This window comes from Sinohyriopsis cumingii, chromosome 2 (genome assembly GCF_028554795.1).
Source record: "Sinohyriopsis cumingii isolate HCF-2022 chromosome 2, ASM2855479v2, whole genome shotgun sequence".
Lineage (NCBI taxonomy): Eukaryota > Metazoa > Mollusca > Bivalvia > Unionida > Unionidae > Sinohyriopsis > Sinohyriopsis cumingii.
Window position 1 is genome coordinate 112808317 of NC_142962.1, and position 22523 is coordinate 112830839.

General features: G+C 38.5%; 1 protein-coding gene across 1 annotated transcript in view; it reads left to right on the top strand.

Moving 5' to 3' along the window:
* The window catches only part of LOC149805625 (uncharacterized), a 57807-nt gene that overhangs the window by 10311 nt on the left and 24973 nt on the right, over positions 1–22523 (top strand). Inside the window, exons 3-15 of the mRNA XM_089950263.1 lie at positions 10906–11061; positions 11541–11735; positions 12195–12443; positions 12789–12993; positions 13641–13813; positions 14584–14748; positions 15280–15402; positions 17796–17921; positions 18514–18645; positions 19013–19129; positions 20669–20923; positions 21178–21306; positions 22105–22230. Of these exons, the coding sequence (XP_089806389.1) occupies positions 10906–11061; positions 11541–11735; positions 12195–12443; positions 12789–12993; positions 13641–13813; positions 14584–14748; positions 15280–15402; positions 17796–17921; positions 18514–18645; positions 19013–19129; positions 20669–20923; positions 21178–21306; positions 22105–22230 (2151 nt within the window). The remainder of the gene's footprint in view (positions 1–10905; positions 11062–11540; positions 11736–12194; positions 12444–12788; positions 12994–13640; positions 13814–14583; positions 14749–15279; positions 15403–17795; positions 17922–18513; positions 18646–19012; positions 19130–20668; positions 20924–21177; positions 21307–22104; positions 22231–22523) is intronic.

Consider the following 22523-nt stretch of genomic DNA (forward strand, 5'->3'; position numbering starts at 1 on the left):
ACTTTGTAACATGCCCGATCTTTCATGGAATTTGATTTTGGGAGAAGGTACTTTTTGAGCAGCAGCCACTGTCGCTAAATGGGAGGGTCCTGCCACTGGGGAAGTTCTTTTGGGGGTCATCAACGGAGAAGTTCTTGGTGTGATCAACGTCTCCAAGTACTCTTCAGTTCCTGGTGACATCAACGGAGAAGTGGACAAACGTGAGGCTGCCGGAGACGCAGTCACCGCTGTGGCAGGTCGTGGTTTGCGAGTGTAAGGTTGCGTCCTCGCCGAAGTGCCTCTCTTGCGACTAGTTTTCTTCTGCGGACTTTTCTTTTTCTGGGGTCTTTTTCTCTGTTTCTTTTTCTGGGGGCTTCTTTTCTTTTTCCGGGGTGGTGGTGTCTGGTAAGAGGAGGGTCCTGCCACTGGAGAAGTTATTCTTCTTGGGGACCTGGTCTTTTTCTTTTTCTTCTTGGGGCTTCGTTGGACTTTTGTCTCGGTGATAACTTTGGGGTCATTAGGATCCCATCTTAAGAGTGAGCGAATGATGACCCCTCCTAGAGTACCGCTCCCTCCAGGTTTCAAAATGATTTGTTTTTTGGTTTGAGTGTCGATGCGGGGATCGGCCAGTTGGACCAAAGCGACTTTGTTTCGATCGAAAAAGCGTTGGGTTTGATGAGGAATCTGAATGATTCCTTGGAGTATTTGACGTGCCGTCACCGTGAACCATCGTAAGACTTCTTTGAGACTAGCTTCTAAGACACGAGCTCGTGTTTGTGGATCTTTTTCTCGACTGATGCCATACAAGGCACGAATCAATTTAACGGGAAGATGCGACTGAAGGGACGTCATGTTCACAATGTGTGAGACAGACGAAAAAGGGTCTGAGGTTTTTATAGATTTTTTATGGGGAGTGAAATGAAGTCGAGGACGGAGACGTGTACAGGACAGGCCCTTCGTCTTGGCACCAGTGGTGAAACAAGTGGGTACGAAATCGCAAATCCTCGGGGGTCGTAGGTTTCAAATCGACGAGTAAATAGGCGTGTGGCGTTTGAGTGGCATCGTCGTACGCCTGAGTCAGCCAAGGCGTGCCTAACTGTTTGGCTAAGACTTGCACTTGCGATTTATCTCGAGGGCTTTTAAACAAGACCACGTAATGCGCATTGAGACTGATGGTGCGATGGGCTTTACTTTGTTGAAACAAATATTGGGTGATGTAAACGACACTGGCATTACGGTGATGCCCTTTGCGCGTGAACCACAGTTTAATTTCTTCTTCGTCTTCTCCTAACATGTCGTCGAAAATGACCAAATGGGTTTGACGGGAGTCAGAGACGATGCCGTCGTCTTCTTTAGGAATGCCTTCCACAAACACGATGGAATCGCCATGACTTTCTCGCAAGAGGTTGTACGCCGATTGCCACTCTTTGTAACACCACACGATCCGCTGAGGTGGCCGATCGATCAAATGATGTTTATGTTCGATCAAACGTTTGACGAATTCGGTTTTGCCTGAACCGCTAGGTCCAGCAATGAGCATGTTAAAGGGATGGCGAAGATACAAAGCCTCCCAACTGGCACGATCTAAGTGTTCGTCGATGACTTTGACAGTAGAGGAAGAGGGAGCAGAGACAGCAGAGGTAGCCATGGTGTGAGAAATGTCACTTGTGACACGAAAACAAACAAGACAAGAGTTTATATACTTTTTCAGAACACGTTTATTGAATGTTTTTTTTTTTTAAACATGAATACGAAAGACAAAAATACGTAAAAGCCATAGGCGTAAGTACAAGGATAAAAGGCACATGATAACCATTAACGTGGAATAAACACAAGTGTCTGTACAACATGTTTTGGGTAATGTTCTAACCAGTTCTATAGTAGGGGGTAAGGTCACACAAGTGTCCTCCCGAAAGGGTCTTTCAGGTCTGTCCACGACAGTCCTGTCCTGGGTGACGGGTTCTTCTGGCACCGTCACTAACACGGGTTGAAAAGTAACTTTTTTCCTTGAACAACTCTCGTGCATACTGGGCCACTTCTTGGGTCCAAGCCTCAAAACCCCATTCTTTCCAGGCACGGACATCTGTCCAGTGGGGATGTAAGTCACAAGCTACACACACATCGTCATACACGTCTTGGGTAGCTAAAAGTTGACGAATCTTTTTTTCCTGTTGAGGTCGAGAAGTATCCAGATGAAAACGCAAGGCTTTGAGCAAAAGAAGTTTTTCGTGACCATTTAAGGCCATTGAGGTGGTAAGTACTGATCGTAAAGAGTCCACAAAGAATCGGCTGGTAAACGAAATCCCAGAAAACAAGTCACTAAGACACACCACTTGTCGTCCCAAATTGAATGGATAAAATTCTAGGAATAATTGATGGTAATGATCCACGGTTTGAATATGGTCATTGAGTTCCTTCCACGGAATCTGTTGAATGATATGTGACATAATCAGTGGCATGGCAACTTGATTTTATAGTGTCTTTGTTTCGGAAGCAATAAAGGTAATTTCTAACCAAACACGTTCGTTCTCCAGTAGGGAATTTAAATGTTACATACTGTAACTGAAACGTCAGAGTTTGTCTAGATGTTTCGTCTTTTCTAAGCAGATTCCATGTAACAAATGTTGGTAATCCTTTAACTCGTCTTCCTCAATACGTTGCAGTAAGTGAATCTCCAAGTAACCAAAATTACGAACGTCTGGTCCATCATCATCATCATTCATACACTGAAAGTGTTCAACAAGGTCTGACCAGTGAAAAAATTTCTGACGAATCAGTCCTCTTATACCATTCAAGTACCAGTGGTTAAAGATCTGGTGACGTAACGGATACAATTGTTCTTTACATTTGACTTGTATTTTGACCAGCTCTCGGTAAATCCTTTCTCTCAACTCCTCAGGCAAGCCCAAAATGTTCTCTTGTAAAGTATCCATAAGTATATACACTGTTTTTGGAATCGTTGGGTGGTGGCCAATAGCCTCGTTTAACTTTGTGCCTAATGTAATATCCACTCATAATCAGTCTTCTTGTACTTTGGAACATAGCATAATTTAAAAACGGATGAATCACTTTGAGTTTGCGTTTCACTTGTATTTTGATTAGTTCTCGGTAAATGCGTTCTCTCAACTCCACAGGCAAAGCACGAATGTTCTCTAGCAAAGTATCCATGAATAGGTCATACTAAATCCTCTTTGGTCTGACACAAGAAATGTACTCTTTGCACAAACATGGTTTCACTTCAGTGTCGAATTTAAATCGTTGAGTCACTAATCTACACATTACAATTCGTTCAGAAGTTTCCTCTTTCACCAAGTTGACATTGTGTTCAAGATGTTGGTAATTCGTTAACTCTTCCTCTGGAATTCGATGCAGTACGTTTACAATGATGTAGGTAGAATCGTCCATACCAAACCAATCCTTTTTAAAACTAGAGGATCGTTGATCAATGTCTGTCCGATGGAACACTTTCAATTGAATCAATCCTTGTATAGCCTTCAGGTACCAGTGGTTCAAACACCGGTGACGTAACGGATGCAATTGTTCTTTACGTTTCACTTGTATTTTGACCAACTCTCGGTAAATGCGTTCTCTCAACTCCACAGGCAAAGCACGAATGTTCTCTTGTAAAGTATCCATGAACAGATTATTATGGTAAGAAGTTACTTCAATGTCTCGGTCCCACTAAGGGTAAGTAATGACAATTCGGTGACCATCGAGCATGTTCAACGTAGGCCGAATCTTGCGGTTCCCAGTGGTGAAGTGACACACCGCAACTGAAGCACTTGACTTTATCTCCTTCGCCCAAGTAGAAAAATCCGGCTCTGGCTAATTCTTCGGGGGTCGGTCCTCCCAGATACTTAGGCCATTTTCCTTTGAACGATTGAAGACGATTTTCAAAGTCGCAGTATTCCGACAAACGCACAGGAAACGAATATTCGTTTTTCACAGGTTCGTTTCGATGAGGGTTGGGTGACAGGAACAGGAGTTTGCTCAGGGCTGGATGACATCCGTAAGGGGGTAGACGTGAAGGTGAACATTCCCCTTTAAAACGAAACCCAGTAAAATGTCCAAGAGGACGAGCGGCATCACTTTCGCATCCCTCAGGTTTGACACGCACAGCATCACTTTCCATGATAGGGGTAGGGACACTAAAGTTCCCATGATGCTTTACGCCATCGCTCAGGTCACAACGTACAGCATCGTACCCATCGCAAGGCTCACAATCGCATTCCACTTCCGAAGCCTCACACTTGTTCTGTGTTTCTCTGAAAGTATTCATCTTGTTCGCTCGGTCTTGGTAGTCCCAATGAACTATCGATCTTGCCTAGGGTTCCTTTTTATATACAGACCAATACCGACGTGACCGTACGGCAACGTAAAGTGATTGGGAAGTCTCACTCGCTTCTGGTACACGATTTGATAGACTTTTTCCAAGGGTCGACTGACGATGTGGTGAGTGGGTAAACGTACAATCTTGTTCGGTTGATAGGTGGTCACTTTAAAGTTTCCATCCTCTCCCGATTGCAAGGCTTCTTTCAATACCCCAAAGTTGACCACTCGACTGGTACGATAATTCAGAGTCAGTCCTTTCACTTTGCACGTCGTGTGCACTTCTCCCTGTTCGTCCCGCTATTCGTAGCCGTAATTTTTGGGACCGCCACTGACGAAACTTAGAATCTTGTCGTCGGGATGCTCGTCTGTCCAGGCTCCTAAACGGTCTCCTTCGATGTCAGGGTGATGTTGAATCGGGTGATGGATGTAAATGCAACTGTCCGTGTCAAAGTACAGGACGCGTTCCCCTAACAGTTCTAAAGCTTCGTACAATTTTAAGCGAGCATGAGCTGTCACGTAAGCCGCAATGATGACGTTTCCAAAAGGGACGTCTTGTACAAAGTCCAGATCTTCTTCGTAATTGACCAAGATCAAATTCTCTCGAACGACGTCCACGTGTTTCATGTATTTGGTTTTGTCGTGAATCATCTGGAAGTAGCGGGAAGGTTCTGTCAAATATTCCGTCTTGGGTAAACACGGTCGTTGTGCCATTTTACCCCACAAGCAATTTAACATCACTTTGGCAAACGATCGCCTGCCTTCGTTTTTATCGATGTGGTCTAAAGTGATGCCTTCTTGTTCATAGTATTTCTCTTTGAATTTTATTTGGTCTTCGGGAGTGTGACACCAGGAAGGATAGCCGCTGGCTTCTTGCTTCAGTTTCAAAAAGGCATCCACGTAGTCGGCGAAAATGCCTTTCTGAGTAGGGTCACCCTTGTGGTATTGTTGTGTCTTGGGAAAGTGGCAAATTTCGTACACTTCTAACAGTTGGTATCCCATGCCCAGAGCTTTGAACAATTCTGCGCTGACCCAGGTTCCCGTCAAGGCCCGTTCTTCCTGGCTGTGATGACAAGGTTGGTCTTGGTTGCACGTTTCGGCACAAGTACGGCACAAGGGGAACATCAGTTTGCCTTGACAATGGTGAGGTAAGACGGGATGGTATAGGTTCGTGGGAGCAAAACTTTACACTTGATCAAGCCTTCGTATTGTCGAATGTTTTTCAGGTCGATGTGTTCCGTCAGCAATTGCGGGTGCCCTACAGGAAAGCGACAATATTTGCACACGTAGGGATACAGCGAACACACGTCCAAGTATTTGATTTCTTCTCCTTTCTCTTCGTCGGCTTGGTACAGCAAACAGGTGGCATTGGTCCTTCCTCCGTACAAACTATCCCTCGGGTTCAGCGGGTCCATGAACTGGTAACTTTCCACGAGGCGTTTAAACTCGGGATCGGTTTTCATACGGTGATCGTACTCGTGTTCCCACATTTCCACCACTTGGTACCCTTGCTGTTCTAACTTTAGGCGCCGCTGACAAGTGTCCTGGTACAAGTCTTCCATGGTTCGTTGCAAAAACTGATTTTTAGTGCCACGGTCAGGGTAACAGACGGGACATCCGTGAAATAAGCAACCGTTAAACTCGTACACGATCTTGGGGTTTTCTAAGTCTCAGCCATCGACCGAATACGTTCCGATGGTCTTTTCGCCCCCTCCGTTGCGGGCATGCTGAATCCATTTGTCTTCCTTGTCGAACAAGTAATGTAACCAACGTAGGGCTTTGACCGAGTATTGACGTTTGACATAGTGGGTCGTTTGAGGACTGATGACAGCCACGGTGTTTTCAGGCATGAATCGTTGTCGATACACTAAGGAACACGCTTTGGCAACGGTGCAAGCTTCTTTCAAAGGATCGACCCCTCCGTGTTCCATGAACAGTTCTCGAAATTTTCCACAGCAACGCCGTAAAATGTCCACGTCGGAACGACAATACTTTAGCATTTCTTCCTGAAAGTCGAAAGGGTCCGAAGCGTGAGCCTGGTACCAAGCGTAGAAAGCTTCTCGTTGTTCGGTACGCATGTTGTCGCGGTCGTAATAGTGAGCCTCGGGCAAATGGGGTAGAACGGCGTGTTGATTGGCTTCCGTATTGAAAAAGTGTGGAAAGTACCCTTTAGCCATTTCTGTCATTCCAAACGTTTTAGGCATTCGACTCAAAGGCATGGCCAAATAGCTCATCGAATCTTTAAACTGTACTTGTCCCACTTGCATGAAAATGATTTTGGCTCCGTTCAAAGTGACTTTAGGACGCTCGGTGCCTTGTTCCGTATAGTATCTGAGAAGAAACTGTCCATCGTATCCGGAGAAATTGTGAGCCATCACTGTGGCATGGCGATGACAATCTCGGTAACGTTCGATGTCCTCTTGGCTCCACGTCTTGTCGACGGGGTCTAAGACCCATTGGGCAAAATCGGCTAACGTGTTCGGTCCTCGAAAGATTTTTTCACGCCCTCCAGGAATCTTGCTGCAGTGAGGGCAATGACTGAAGATAGGTTCTTGAATGCACTTCTCGCACGCTCGATGAGCCACGCAGAAATTAGGAATGTGAATGCCAGTCTCTTGCATGCATTCGAAATCGAAAAAGATGAAATTGCCTTTCTTCTTGTGACCGTCCTCTTTCTCTGGTGGGGGTTGGTATTTTTGCACGTAACATTGGTGTTCCAAGTCCACGATGTGGTGACAAATGTGACATTTTTTCTTTCCTGAACATACGTGTGCCTTGGTATTATTGGTACGTATGACTTGTTCACACGCGGGGCACAATCTCAGCAGTTGACAAGCGCATTTCTTCTGTGAACCTTGCGTCTTCAGATGTTGTTGGTAACAGGTAGGGCTGACAAACGTGCGCAGACAAGTTGAACAAGGCACTGGTTCTTCGCTCAGACAGGGTGAAGAGGCCAAACATCCTGAGCATTTCAATCCACAATGCTTGTGTTGCTCTCGATTGTTATAACCATGGTCACATTTCTCACAATAATAAACATATCCCAGGAATCCGGTGATACTGGTAATGGTATCGAAATGTTCATCGTGATGATAAAGGTGAATGTATTTTCCGTCCTTAAAATCTTGGCCTCGAAACAACAGAGGCCAGCGCATTTCTTGAGGGTGCACTTTCAAGGTGTATCGTGGAGCTAGGACATCTTGCAATTTTTGCATTTCAGGAATGCCACAGGGTGCGTCTTTGGACAGGCCAGCTTGTTGCAACAGGAGTTCTGCTTCATTTCGTTGTTTGGCTCGATCGCATCGTTGAATAGTTTTCCAGGTTCTTTTCCATTCTACCGTGTCGTTCTTGTTGGCATAGGTTCGTCCCACCACGATGGTACGGGCTAAACAAATCTGATCCTGAGGGTTGTTAACTTGGACGAGACTCTTTTTGGTGCTGCGAAGGTCGTTCACCAATAACATCTTTTTGCATCCAGTCCCTTGAGGAGGAGAGACGTGGGTCATGTCCAGTGTGGTTTACCATCGGTGATGTCAAACTGGTCGTTGGATTGTTGTACGTGTTGAATCTTGTCCATTACTTTGGAAGCGGTCAATTCTGCAGGGGTGCTAAACTCGATCCAAACAGGGGATTTCAAACCGTCGTGTTGTATGGAAAGTCTCAAGCGATCGTCTTCTTTGGGTTGACATTGTTGCTTGAGTGAAGTGAGCAAAGAATCCCACACCTCAGTGATGAACACTTCTGCTTTCTCTAACGGCACTTCAGCCTTGAAATCTTTAAACTTCACTGTGTATTTGTAAGTCGTGGTTCTAAATTTTCTAGAGGAGCGCTTTTCCGTCTCTCGAATGGAATAGTACTTTTCAGGGTTGACTAAGGGTGGTGAACTTGGTTTAGAGGGTTCTGATTCTGGTTCACTCATGTCCTCTTCAAAATCACTGGCATGAATTTGTGCCAAGATTTCAGCCCTTGTACGAGGCGATAGATCACGTTTCTGCCTCTTACTTTCTTCTTCTTCTTCTTTCTTCTCGAATGAATTAGATCGTTTCATCTTGAAAGCAAAAAGTCAAATGACTCAAGTTCAAACACCATGAGCTACTTTATAGTCATACCAGACCAGCGTATATAAAAGGGTGTGTGTCTTGTACTTTCACTATTCATTTCACTCTCAAGCCGGGCACAACGATGGAAGAGACTAACCAGATGGAACGTTTCGTCAGAGCTTTGCGAGGGGTCATTAGAAAATTCTCTTCAGACCAGCCTACGGACTACTCTCCTTCCTTTAGAGATAAAAGTCAAGATACTTGCTATATCTGTCAGAAGAAAGGGCATTGGTCTTCAGAGTGTCCAGACCGTCAAAAAAGAACAAAAACAGGGACTAAAAAAGACAAAAGTCAAGATACCTGTTATTACTGTAAAGAAAAAGGACATTGGTCTCCAGATTGCCCAAAAAAGAAACAAGAGGAGTCAAAAGAAAAGAGGGATTCTTCGGAAGAAGAGAGGGATTCTTCGGAAGAAGAGAGGGATTCTTCAGAGGAAGAAGAGGAAGAAAGAAGACAATTCTATTTACAAGAGGCAAAGAAACAGGAGAAGAAGAAAAGAAGAATGGAAGAAAATGAGGAAAAGACGGTGAAGAAATTTAAAAAACAGAGAGACTAAACAAGGAGAAAGAAGAAGTCAATGAACTTTTTATTAAAGTGTTGTGTTGTGAATTGTGAATTGGATTGTAAAAAATGGAGAAAAGAATAAATTAATGATATAAGGTAAGTGTCTTTGAGTTTTGATTTTAAAATAAGAACGTACACTCACGCACTCATACACAGACACGTACTATAAGGGTAAAATGGGTGGGTTTTTTTTTTTTTGAGTTATTGGCAAATTGAAATTGTATTTCTTTTCGAGAAATGTGGGTGGCCCTGAAAAGGGCCTTTTCCTTCATGGTGAAGGGGTGAGTTTAAGCAATCGACTTTAACTGCCTTAAGCCTTTGCCACGGCCAAGGCCTACTTCTGGACTGCGTAATGTTGATGATGATGATAATGATTGGGTTGAAATCACTAAGGGTGGTACGGTAGGCTTAGTCACAGGGTTGACGTGTTTAGCTCGGGAAGGTCGTATTCTCTTCGGTCGTAATAAAGAAGTCTGATACATTTGTTTCAGACTTCTTAACTCCACTAAAATGTCCAACAGTACCGTGACCGTTTGATTTTCACCCTCTTGTTTCTTTGCTGCTACTTCTTCTTGCTGTTGCTGCTGTTGTTTTTTTCTTACCTCTTCTTCTTGCTGTTGCTGTAGGAGAAAAGCTTGTTCCGCTTCCTTTTGTCGTTGTATAAATTTCTCCAATTCTTCTTTCTGTCTCTGTCTAAAATTCTCCACTTGCGGTAATGAAGAAGGTAACGCAGGTTCCGGAACAAATTCTTGCGAGGAGATAAAATCCACAAAATCCCAATTCACCTCTTCTGAAAGTAAGTCCGGGTTCCCTTGGGCAGTCTCCCTTGTTGGTGCAGCCCAATGGATCGTTTTCTGAGTTTCCGTCATGTTGAATCACTGTCGCATAGATTGACTGCACACAAGCGCTAGCGAATCTATATAGACCAACAGACGTCACAGACTGCTCTCTTCGGATTGGATGCGGGCTGACTGAATTTTGTAACGCGTGTTCGGACTGGTGAATGAACTCAATCCGTTTCAATCCTACCTGTACCTATAAATAAGCGCAGTTCAGTGCATTGATTCACCTGTTCTCGTCGCTTCAAGATGTGGACCGATGTGCAATCTTCTACGCTTGTGTCTTCCATGATGTTCCGGACGGACATGCTCATGTATGTCCGATCCAAATGGACCGTTGTCCACAGGACAAACACCAGCCTGTGGATACGTAGGATCTACGTCGAAAGACAAGGATGCCTGAAAAGAGTGCTGATTTACGGACCAACAGTGAGACGCAGCCTAAGGACAAGAAGAAGACCAATGCGGTGCCCTTTATGTTAATGAATACATTAACATAAACCCAAAGGCCCTTTTCAGGGCCAGCCATATTTCTCGAAAAGAGATAGCCTTTCCATTGCCTACCCCTTTTTTATTTTATTTTATTTTTTTTATTTTTTTATTTTTTGTAAAAAAAATAAAAAAAATCCCATGTTCAATTTCCCTTGACGCTATAAAGACCCACCCTGTTTAATTTCCTTTTTTGTCGCTAGACAGACCCACGATTTTTTTTTTCTCCATGTTAATTTCCCTTGTCGCTAATCTGACCCACGATTTTTCTCCATGTTAAATTTCCCTTGTCGCTAATCTGACCCAAGGGTGTTTTTAATGCTAATTCCCATTGTCGCTAATCTAACCCCCTTCACTACTTCTGTGATAACAGTGAATACACTACAGTAGATTAAAATAGCCTTTCCGGGCGTGAAACATTGGAGACCCTATGACAAAATACAGTTCAAAGCAAATGTATATTTAAAGAAATTACATTTAAGTACCTTTTATATTCACCAAAAGACTTTAATTCATTTGAAGTCTTAGCCCACATTTGCCAGCTTTTGTATTTAATATTGCTTTACACATATTAATTCACGATAATGTCGATATCTTTGTTTCAGGACTCGTCGTTTACGCTAGGATGGTCCCAGGATCGACGCTCAACGACTATACAGCAGACTACATGAATATGAGCGCAAATTTCACCATTGCATCAGAGTACCTTTCACTTTCTAGAAACAGCGAAAGCAAAGATTTAAGAGCTGTTTTTCCCTCTGGTAATACATTTTTTTTTAAAAGTACGTCATAAAGTATAGAGGTTGAGCTTTCTTTCCTTAAGACAAAAACCCGTTGAAAGTGGAGATTGATATAAAGAATAGCCAATACTAAGTCGTCAGAAAGTGACCACTTCGAAATTGATCAATTCATTCTCATACCAGTATTTGAATAAGATGCAATATTCTTTGCATTATATGACAGGCTTACTTATCGCAGACCATAATTTTGGCAATATACAATCGTTTGTAGGAACTGAGTCGTTGCTAATGCTGTACGAATAATTAGAAACTGTTTTTCATATGTATTTTCTGTACTAAGGTAGTTTTAGTATTTGATTCCTTAATACGTGAGATATTTTAAAATTATAAAACTAATAATAATAATAATAATAATAATAATATTATTATTATTATTATTATTATTATTATTATTATTATTATTATTATTATTATTAACATATTTCACAAAATAACTTCAGGTATCGCTTTTACTATCGGAGTTTCATTTGGAATGCTCAACATCGATGTCGTGATACCTCGTACGTTTCATGGAAAGACTGCAGGTCTAATGGGAAATTTTGACGGTAATCCTGCGAATGACTTCCAGTTTAAAAACGGTACAACTCTATCAGAAAAAATACTTGACAAGGAAATATTTGAATTCGGAAAGACATGTAAGTACTCTTCTATAAAGGTAAGATTAGTTTAGTATTTGATACATGGTGTGTATATATCAAATTTCTAAGTGGCCAAATCCACTTTGCACTATATGTATTGTAATGCATCTCGTACACTTTATTAATATTACCTTTCATTATTAGTAATATCAAACTGAATTACTGATTGGTCAATTGATGTTCACCTATATAATTTTTGTTGTAATTTAAAATAATAATAATAATAATAATAATAATAATAATAATAATAATAATAATATGTTCCTTTTGTCTTATTTATTGAAATGTATTTCTTTGAATAAAGAGCCACACATTAGTCTATTTCTATTCACAGTATTATGAAAGTATTACTTCAACTAAAACATGCAAAGTCAGCAAATTTAAATCGCCTCAATGTGAGAAAGTGATTCTGCAAAGGAATGGTTATTTAAAACAAACAATTCCTTCATTTTAAAGGGGCTGCTGATCCTAACAAGTCTGCGTTCTGGTATCCACGTGGAACAGGCTACAATGATTACTCTTACCTCAATTATACGCCAAAGTTCCTTGCCGACGTAGATGGAGCGAAATTGGCATATGCAAGAAATTTCTGTGGTTCACAGGAAAATGAGTGCATTTTTGACCTGGTTTTTACAGACAACGAAGCTGTTGCAAATGAGACCAAAAGACTCTTACAAGTCTCTGTCGAGATGAATAAGTTACTAGGTAAAAAGAATGCCATTATTGAAGTATGTATTTTCTTTATTAGAAACCTAAAATGTAAATGGCAATAAAATTAGTGATTCTGAAAATATTTAACGATGGAGGTGAATGCCGCGGTTAAGGTGAACATTATCAGTTGCACCAACAGAAGCAATATGAATGAATTTGTATGGCTTTAAAAACAGTTTTTCCAGCTCTTCATTCATAAATATTTTAAAAAATCATTTTTTTAAAACTAAAACATTCAACTTTTACATTTGCTATAGCCTACAATTTCAGATAATTTAAAAACAATATCGATTCCTTAGAAATGCATGCACCTATCAAAGCGTTATTGCTTGATTTAAGCTAATCAAGTGCCAAGTATCAACGGTCCCATGATAGTCAATGTTTCCGCCAACCAATCCGTCACATATCAAGTGAACGCAACAGATGATGGTGTACTTCGGTTTCATCTCCTTGACGGCCATGGCCATGTTAATATTACCAACCAAGATAACAGTACAGCACTTGTTACTCTTTTGCTCAAAGAGGACTATCCAATCAACGTCATGTAGGTATTACATGTTAGAATATCTGATATCTTTATATTTTGACAAATCTAAAGAGATATCTTCGTCTGAAACTAGTAGTTCTTCAAAAAGAAGAAAAGACGCCATGAAGGTAAAATATGTTATAAATGTAAAATATGTCATAAAAGATACAATATCTCATAAAGGTAAAATATGTCAGAAAGGTAAAATATCTCATAAGGTAAAATATGTCATAAAGGTAAAATATGTCATGAAGGTAAAATATATCATAAAGGTAAGATATGTCATACAGGTAACATGTCATAAAGGTAAAATAAGTCATAAAGGTACAATATCTCATAAAGGTAAAATATGTCATAAAGGTAAAATATCTTATAAAGGTAAAATATCTAATAAAGGTAAATTATGTCATAAAGGTAAAATATGTCATAACGGTAAGATATGTCATGCAGATAAAATATGTTATAAAGGTAAAATATGTCATAAAGGTAAAATGTTTTAGCTGTTGACAATTATGTATCCGATCGCGAATTAAATAAAGTAATGTATATTACTGACAGCAGCTATTTTGAAGAAATTAAAAAAATATTCGACGAATCGTATTCATTTGAATGCGAAAATTTATTTTCGTTGTCGACGCTACATCGATATAATTATTGTGTTTTAGTGTAACAGTTATGGATGAATTCAGTGTACAAGCAACTCCTCACCAACCCATTGTGGTGTTCTGCTCAACTTGCAATCAAAAAGGAACTTGCGACTTTGCAGAGTATAGGGATGACGATCGTTCCTCGGACACATTCAAATATGCCACATGTAACTGTAACCCGTATTGGGACGGTGGGTATACATCAAATAAATCTATTTAAAAAAATTAATGGGTTTTTTTGCATCATTATACAACTATAGTTTCATGTAAATGAATGCTATGAAATTATATATGTACACAGTTAAAAATAATTCAGATACTGAACTTAAAGTAGGAAATAATAATTTTTCTACCTCAACCTTATCTAAAAAGCAAAGACACCATAAAATTATCAGAATGTGGGTCACATGTTCACGCACATAATTTAAGTTTGTAGATAAGACCAGACCTTGAACTCCAATATCAGTAAATAACTTAAAAACATGACATTAATCAGGTAGGCCCAAACTATATCCTTAATCACGGACAAAGGTCAAGCATAAAATACAAGTTATACACATAATAAAAATAACCGAACATTTTATTTAAGATAAATCTTACATAACGCATAGTATATGTGATTCCTTTTCTCGTTTTTGCACCGTGGTCCTCACGGGAATGTGTAAATGACTTTCGCTTTTAACGTCTTCAGTTTCGTTTTCACAGCTCCTCGTAATATGGAAGGGGTGGGGATGGGGCAATTGTTGGTCAGAGTAAGTAAGTTTTCAATTTCACGCGATTTAATACGGGGATAGTGTATTATAAAAATGGCATACCTTCATTCATTAAGACGGTATGTGATGCATTAGAAACAAATCTTGATACAAATATCAGTTAATTCGCTTAATGAATTTCAAGTGTCTTTCTTGCAAGCTTTTACAGTTCTATTTAATTATCATAATTGTATATGTGCAAATGACAGGCCCGGAGTGTGAATTCGATAAGAACGGATGTGCTTCACACCCATGTTCGCCATTACGACAGTGTACCGATATCCCAGCAGATATCCACCAGTCTTCTGGGATTGGATACAATTGTTCTGAGTGCCCAGCAGGTTTTCTGTCCATGGATGATGGCAGATGTGAAGGTTGGTATCTATTGGTCCAGAAACAAAATAATTTGTCGTGAAAAACACTCCTCTAAAAATTAAGTTTAGTCATGTTGTACCATTGTTAAGTAAACGTCATTAAACACTTGTGTCCAAGATATATTTGTTAGCTTCAAATTCGAGGTCTGCACAAGTGTAATGAAAAATCGTGAGCTAAAATATTAAACTCCAATTATAAAATTATGGTTTTCCACTGTGCTTATACTTTCCCAGTAAAACATAATCGTGCATTTTGCTACAAGGAGCTTTAGTCCCCTTTAAAGGTACCACTTTGAACTGATCTATTTAAGACATTGCGCAATATTTGCTACCTGGGAATGTTAATAGTATTTATTTTTAAACTCATAATTAAGAATTGAGATTTTAGATGCATGATAGCACACAAATATCCCAACAAAACATGCTAATGATCCACAACGGCATCAGCTCACAGTATGATTATAATGTAGAGCCCAAATAATGGCGCAAGACTTATTTTTTAGTGGTGCATTTTCCGTTCCATATTCACAGATATCGATGAATGTAATTCTACCAATGGAGGGTGTTCGCAGAGCTGTAACAACACATATGGAAGCTTCATTTGCTCGTGCTTTCAGGGTTTCAGAAAACCAGTTGGCTCAAATATATGTCAAGGTACCATTTTCATTAATTAATGTACATTTTAATTCATTATTGTACATTTTCATGTTAATAGTTGTATTGAATAACTATGACCTACTATTAGAAAGTAAAATACCATTATCAATAAAATTTGAATCTGAAGTAATGCAAATAAATGCCCGATTTGTTCCCATTAAGTTCACTTCCTTCTTAAATGTGGATTTTTCCTATGACTTGAAAGGAGGAAGTAAGATTATTAGAGGTACACAATAAATGCAATTTATACTTTCTAACAGTCGAAAATGGGTGCCTTATGATGCGAACTTGAATATATAAAGAAACTTATTTTTATTAAGAGAATACATCGATCGAGGCAAGCATTAGTATCCTAATATCTCGAAATAAAATAACAAGCTGGATATTTGATTTAAGACTGAAATTTTTGGTTGTACTTCCTATCTTCAAAAACAATCACTCACGTATATATATATATATATATATATATATATATATATATATATATATATATATATATATATATATATATATATATATATATCGCCATGTTGGGAACGTGAAGACCCGCCATGACCTTCTTGAACCTGTAACCCAGAAAATTCTATTTACTATGCATCTTTCAGAATCATACAATTAAATACATTATATAAAAGATGCAAATGCATACCTTAAAACAAAACTGTATTTTAATCCAAGTTTCCAATTTTGCCAGAAGTTGTCCCACACGTACTAAATCGTCTGCTACCCAACGTGTCTACTTGCCTCTAGAACAAACATTTTCAACAAATTCCCCGGCGTATAGTCTGTTTCTAAATTATGTAGTAATTTTCCCAATCAACACGACGTTGTAAACACATCACATCCTATTCAATGTTGTTTTTATTCCACGTAATAGCTTATTTTTCATAAAATGTTGAACTTTACTAACTTTTTAACAAGATCGGTTTCGATGGCTTAATATATCTTGCCATTAATTTGCATTTTTACGTTGAATTTTGTAAAACTAGCTATAAACCTGACCTAATTAATCGACTGAACTGCTGACAGAAAACGTCCAAAGTACTGTATTTCATTTTCATAGCCAGATGGATGAACATTACATCTTTTCAGTCAGGAAACAGGGGGTTGGTATCCCCTGTGTCAAAAATTAATATTATTTTGAGCCGAATATTCTGGTGACAATTGCGTCTTTTCAAATGGTAAGCATTGCTGCATTTTATTTTTGTCAATCACTCGAATTCGGTGTGCGTTTTGCTTCAATATTGGAAACGAAAACCTTAGGTGTACAAAAATGCCGGACAGCAGTGTGTATAGATAGATAGATAGATAGATAGATAGATAGATAGATAGATAGATAGATAGATAGATAGATAGATAGATAGATAGAGATATTGATATGGATATAGATATAGATATAAATTGTTATGAGTCTATGTTCTTAAAATAAGTAACAGAAAAGAGTGATGACAACAAGCTTTGTAAAATTTAACAAATAATTTATTTCCCTGGAATACAAAGTGAATAAATGAGAAAATCTTAATTTACGGTTTCACGAATTAAATCCAAAATTAATCCAATAATTAAATCACAAGTCCTATCAACGAACGTTCTAAGTGAATCTCAGTTCAAATCCCGATGAAATTCAAGATTGAAGGCAATGACGTCTGTAATAGCATACAAAGTGCAGATGTGTCAACAGTCTCTTATTGAATCACAGAAAATAGTATTCCAATTTTGAATTCAGTATAAATTCCAGTGGATGTCTTTGTCCAAAAATTTTGTCAGAGCACTTTTGTATTTCCAATGAAAACAATCACTTGAATTCAACAATTTGAAGAAAAATAAAATTCAGCCTAAACTGGTCACAACATAATACAATTTAACGTGTCAACCAATTAAGATGCAAAACAGATTCCCGGATGAGGGTCAAAATTTCATTCTTCTGGAAAAAATAGAAGTTTGTTACCAACTGGCACATGATACTCGTCATGTAGTCCAGGTATGACCTTGACTCAACTTAATGATTCTTTCTCTGAGAAAGATCAAAAAAAATTGTTTACCAAAACTGTCACTGATTTTGCAACAAGGTCAGAAGCTAGATATAATGTTTCTATCATTAGTTGTTTACATCAATGAAATAAAAAAAATAGTCGATCAGGTCAAACAGAACTTTACTCAGTTTTGGACAAGGTCACGTCCGTTAATTAATTTTAGATTACATTACAATACCATGTAATGGAATACTAATTTAAAACTAACAAACAAACAATTAAATTAAATATATATATATATATATATATATATATATATATATATATATATATATATATATATACGGTATTTTTATTTTATATTCTTCTATTAACATAAAGAAATTATGCTACAGTTTGAAATATCTGATGTTTAAGATATCAATGAGTGCTTGGATGGGACGAATAATTGCGACCAAATGTGCACTAACGTTATCGGTGGATACAACTGCAGTTGCTATGAAGGATTTTTGTATAACAGCATGGCGGGCAAGTGTGAAGTTGGTAAGAATTTTGGCATTACAATTTGTACCAGTATTATGAACGACACGCGGTCTATTTCTCATCTTTGCCTGTTAGTGTTTCTGGCACTGGCTTGAGCTGTTGTTAGATGTTTGGTTTCTTTTGAACATCATACCTTAACTCTCGAAAGTCATCGGTCAAATTAATAAAATATATTTGATTCACCAGATAACTGTCGTGCAAATAACTTACACTTAGATGTCAACCATATTTATGACGCACTGCCTGACGGACAGCATAAATACATGTAGCGCTATATTACTGCCTTCATATGTCTCAGACAAATGATATTTTCGCATTTCCAATGTCGTATGCAGATAGAAATCGTCTACAGGCTGTACTTATATGAATCCGATTGTTAACATTTGTGCGCATTAGTATTTCCTTTGTTTCTTAAATTATCGTTGACAAACTCTATCATTCAGATAAGGTTCGATATTCATATATTTATCTAAGGAAAGTAATATAATTAATACAGATATTATGAAAAAAAAATATAGCAAGGCAACTGACAACTGCCCCTGACTTTTTAAGGATGGAAGATTGATCACCCATAACTTTTCTATTCATACAGGAAATATTCCTGCTGGGTGTTTGTTTCTTGACTGCAGTGGCACGCATGGTTGCACGACGGACGAACACGGAAATGCCATATGTTTCTGTGCAAAAGGATTTCAACTGAGTTTAGATGGAACAAAATGTGTTGGCATGTATCACAGATACTCTCCATTAAAGAAATAGATCTTCCTTAGCCTGTATTCAAAAAGTTATTTGATTGCTATCTTATCATTTTTTCGCTACATGAAAAAATAACTATCTTAGGCTACGAATATGACTGCAAAATCTTTTTATTGCGTAAATAATTTCGAAACATTTGCAATATGTAGATGCATAATTTGACATTTCCTCCATTATCTTTATTCCCAAGTTACTAAAGTATAGCATGGATAAATTCTTCAGTTAAATGTAGCTGTTTGTAATATTTAAAATTATTCTGACTCGCCAGCGACAGTCGTTATCGAAGTAGGTTTCTCACATAGAAGTGTAAATAAGCTTACATTTGTTTTAATTAGATATAAATGAATGTCAACTGGGACTGTGTCACCAGCACTGTACAAACACAGAAGGAAGCTTCTACTGTTCTTGTTTTGATGGCTACAGCCTGGAAACCGATAAATCATCGTGCATACGTAAGCATATTGTATGATTTTAACGTTTGCTTTACATGTCACCATAAACTACATGACTTTTTTTTACATATATTTGTCTGAATTTAAAACTAAGTGTTAAGCTCTATTGACCAAGTGATGTAGTTAATAAAGCAAAACGTCAAAATGATTCGTTTGAACAGTACAAAGGCCCACAGAGACCAAATGACCTAACGTAATAATGCCCACAGAGATCAAATGTTCTAAAGTATCAAGGCCCACAGAGATCAAATGTTCTAAAGTACAATGGCTCACAGAGACCAAATGCTCTAAAGTACCAAGGACCACAGAGACCAAATGCTCTAAAGTACCAAGGCCCACAGAGACCAAATGCTCTAAAGTACCAAGGCCCACAGAGACCAAATGTTCCAAAGTACCAAGGCCCACAGAGACCAAATGTTCCAAAGTACCAAGACCCAAGAGACCAAATGTTCTAAAGTGCCAAGGCCCACAGAGACCAAATGCTCTAAAGTACCAAGGCCCACAGAGACCAAATGTTCTAAAGTACCAAGGTCCACAGAGACCAAATGCTCTAAAGTACCAAGGCCCACAGAGGCCAAATGTTCTAAAGTACCAAGGCCACAGAGACCAAATGTTCCAAAGTACCAAGGCCCACAGAGACCAAATGTTCTAAAGTACCAAGGCCCACAGAGACCAAATGTTCCAAAGTGGCAAGGCCCACAGAGACCAAATGTTCTAAAGTACCAAGGCCCACAGAGACCAAATGTTCTAAAGTATCAAGGCCCACAGAGACCAAATGTTCTAAAGTACCAAGGCCCATGAACACAAAAAATTCTTTATATGTTCACAAAAAGGTTGCATATCGATAGGAAGCTGATGGCTATAAATCTAGTATTTCTCAAGATTTTATGTTTCACCGACATTATTTAATACAATATTGCAACAACAATGATATAAAGTTAATAATTTTTTATTTTCGCGCCACCTCGACCTTATTCCATACTTGAAACAAAAAATAATATTCCCCTTTCTCCCGTCATTGCCAGCTGAAAGTAATAATCTCCCTCGACAGCACACTGATTTCCAGTTTCGTTTGCACTGAACATCAGCTTCTTGAACATCGAATCCGTACCAGTTCATCTGGACCATATTTAACTTTTAATATAGGTCACCCGTATTCGAAAGGCGATCCGTAATAGAAACTCCGTCGCAAATGCTCTTGGTTGGAATACTGATAAAACTGTAAAAATATTTTTAACAAATGTTACAGTTCTGCACTGTTGGACATAAATAATCATGAATTCTTCAAACGCTACATCGAGAGGTCATAGGCTTTGGGAGGTACTCGTGTGACTAACGGGGCAGGGGCGTAGATATCATATAGCAAAAGTATGCAAAGTATAGGGGCCCACGGATTATTTTTTTACACTATTGATTAGCCAGGGGCTCATCGGTAAGCTTTGCATAGGTGGCCAAATATCCTAGCTAAAACGGGGCAAGCATAATCGAACGATATATGCCGTAATAATAATTGACATAATTACTTTCTTCACCCGACAGCATGTGTAATTCCTACATATGGTAAAAACTGCAACAACACGTGTGACTGTGGACAAGGTGGAATCCGATGTGATCATATAAAAGGTTGCATCTGCTCAGAGGGATGGACAGGGAAAAGTTGCGACGAGGACATAGATGAATGCAAAATCCCAAACATATGCAACGACAGTTATAAAGATTGTGCAAACACAAATGGATCGTACACTTGCCATTGTATAAATGGGTACACGTTAAATGCCCATGGATCATGCGAGGGTAAGTTGTATTTTCATCAAATACTGAGTAGATAAATCAAAGAAAAGTATTAGCTTAACCATATCAACCTTGAAATAAGGCCCAGAGTAAGAGTTGATATACATCGCCTACTACATTAAGGTTAAATAATATATCGTAAAGTAAAATTTCTTCAATGCATAATTTTACTTTTAATATGCGTAAAACTGGTGATATTTACAAATCGTACATTTCTATGGAAGATATTGTTTTATTCTCTGTAAAATATATTTCAGATGTGAATGAATGCATTGATCCTGAATTAAATACATGTCAGCAAGTTTGCAACAATGAGATTGGCGGCTTCTCATGCAGTTGCCATTCTGGTTATGTACAAAGCAATAACTTTACAAATCTGTGTGAAGGTAAAATAATATAAACTTTATTCTCCTCCCTATCTTTGTCATACAATAGTGTTACAATTAATAATAAATTAATTGGAATTTCCATCAGTTGCGTATTTGGAAGAAAATCGTGTTATTTGATATACTCAAATTCGATTGTATCTGAATATGAGAAATGAATATATAAAAAATATCCTTTCATCATTTTCTTTATTCAAGCCATTAAGATGCTAAGAGAATCGGATATTTCTTTGCATTAATGGATTGTTGTTGAGGTTATAACGATATGCCTAATCAAAGAAAACTAAGATCACCAACTGTCATCTCATGAACCACTAAAATAGTTTTGCACGTGAGACCATAATCAGTGGTAATTTTATCCAGTGCACATATGATTCTTACCAATTCTACAGAGTAAAATTTAGTAAAGACCATTTGGTCTCTGATTATACTGAATAGCACGAGGACTTTGATTATGCAGTTACGCATATAATAATAGGAGACCTTTGAGCATACAATTACGCATAGAATAGCGTGAGGCCTTAGATTATACCGTTATGCATAGAATAACATAAGGCCTTTGATTATACCGTTATGCATAGAATAACATAAGGCCTTTGATTTTACCGTTATGCATAGAATAACATAGGGCCTTTGATCATAAAGTCACGCATAGAATAATATGAGACCTTTGAGCATACAGTTACGTATAGAATACCATGAGGCCTTTGATTATACCGTCATGCATAGAATGACACAATCCCCACAAGTATGCATAAAATAGCATGAGATATTAAATAAAAACTCTGTTTAATGTAGATGTAAACGAGTGCCTGGTAGGTCAAGCTGGCTGCCAGCAGATATGCGAAAATGGGGATGGCAGATATACTTGTAACTGTTACTTCGGATACGTTCTAAACAACGACAGAAAGACATGTATGCAAGGTATGCAGGTTTAATTATACATACCACAGCTTGTTACTAAAGCATGCGCGTATGATGTAGATTGATGTAAGACATAATTTGGCTGTAAGGATATAGCGAAACTCTTATTTCCCAATCAACTCGATGTTAAAGATCAGATTTATTCTGTGATGATGAGTTGATTTTCCTATTGCTCATAAAAAATTCTTAAAACCACAAATGGTAAAGCAAAGACGCACATAATTAGCCAGTCCGAGAACCGGAGCAAATAACTATAAATCAAGTGACAAATGAGAGCAAACGTTACAAAAGAA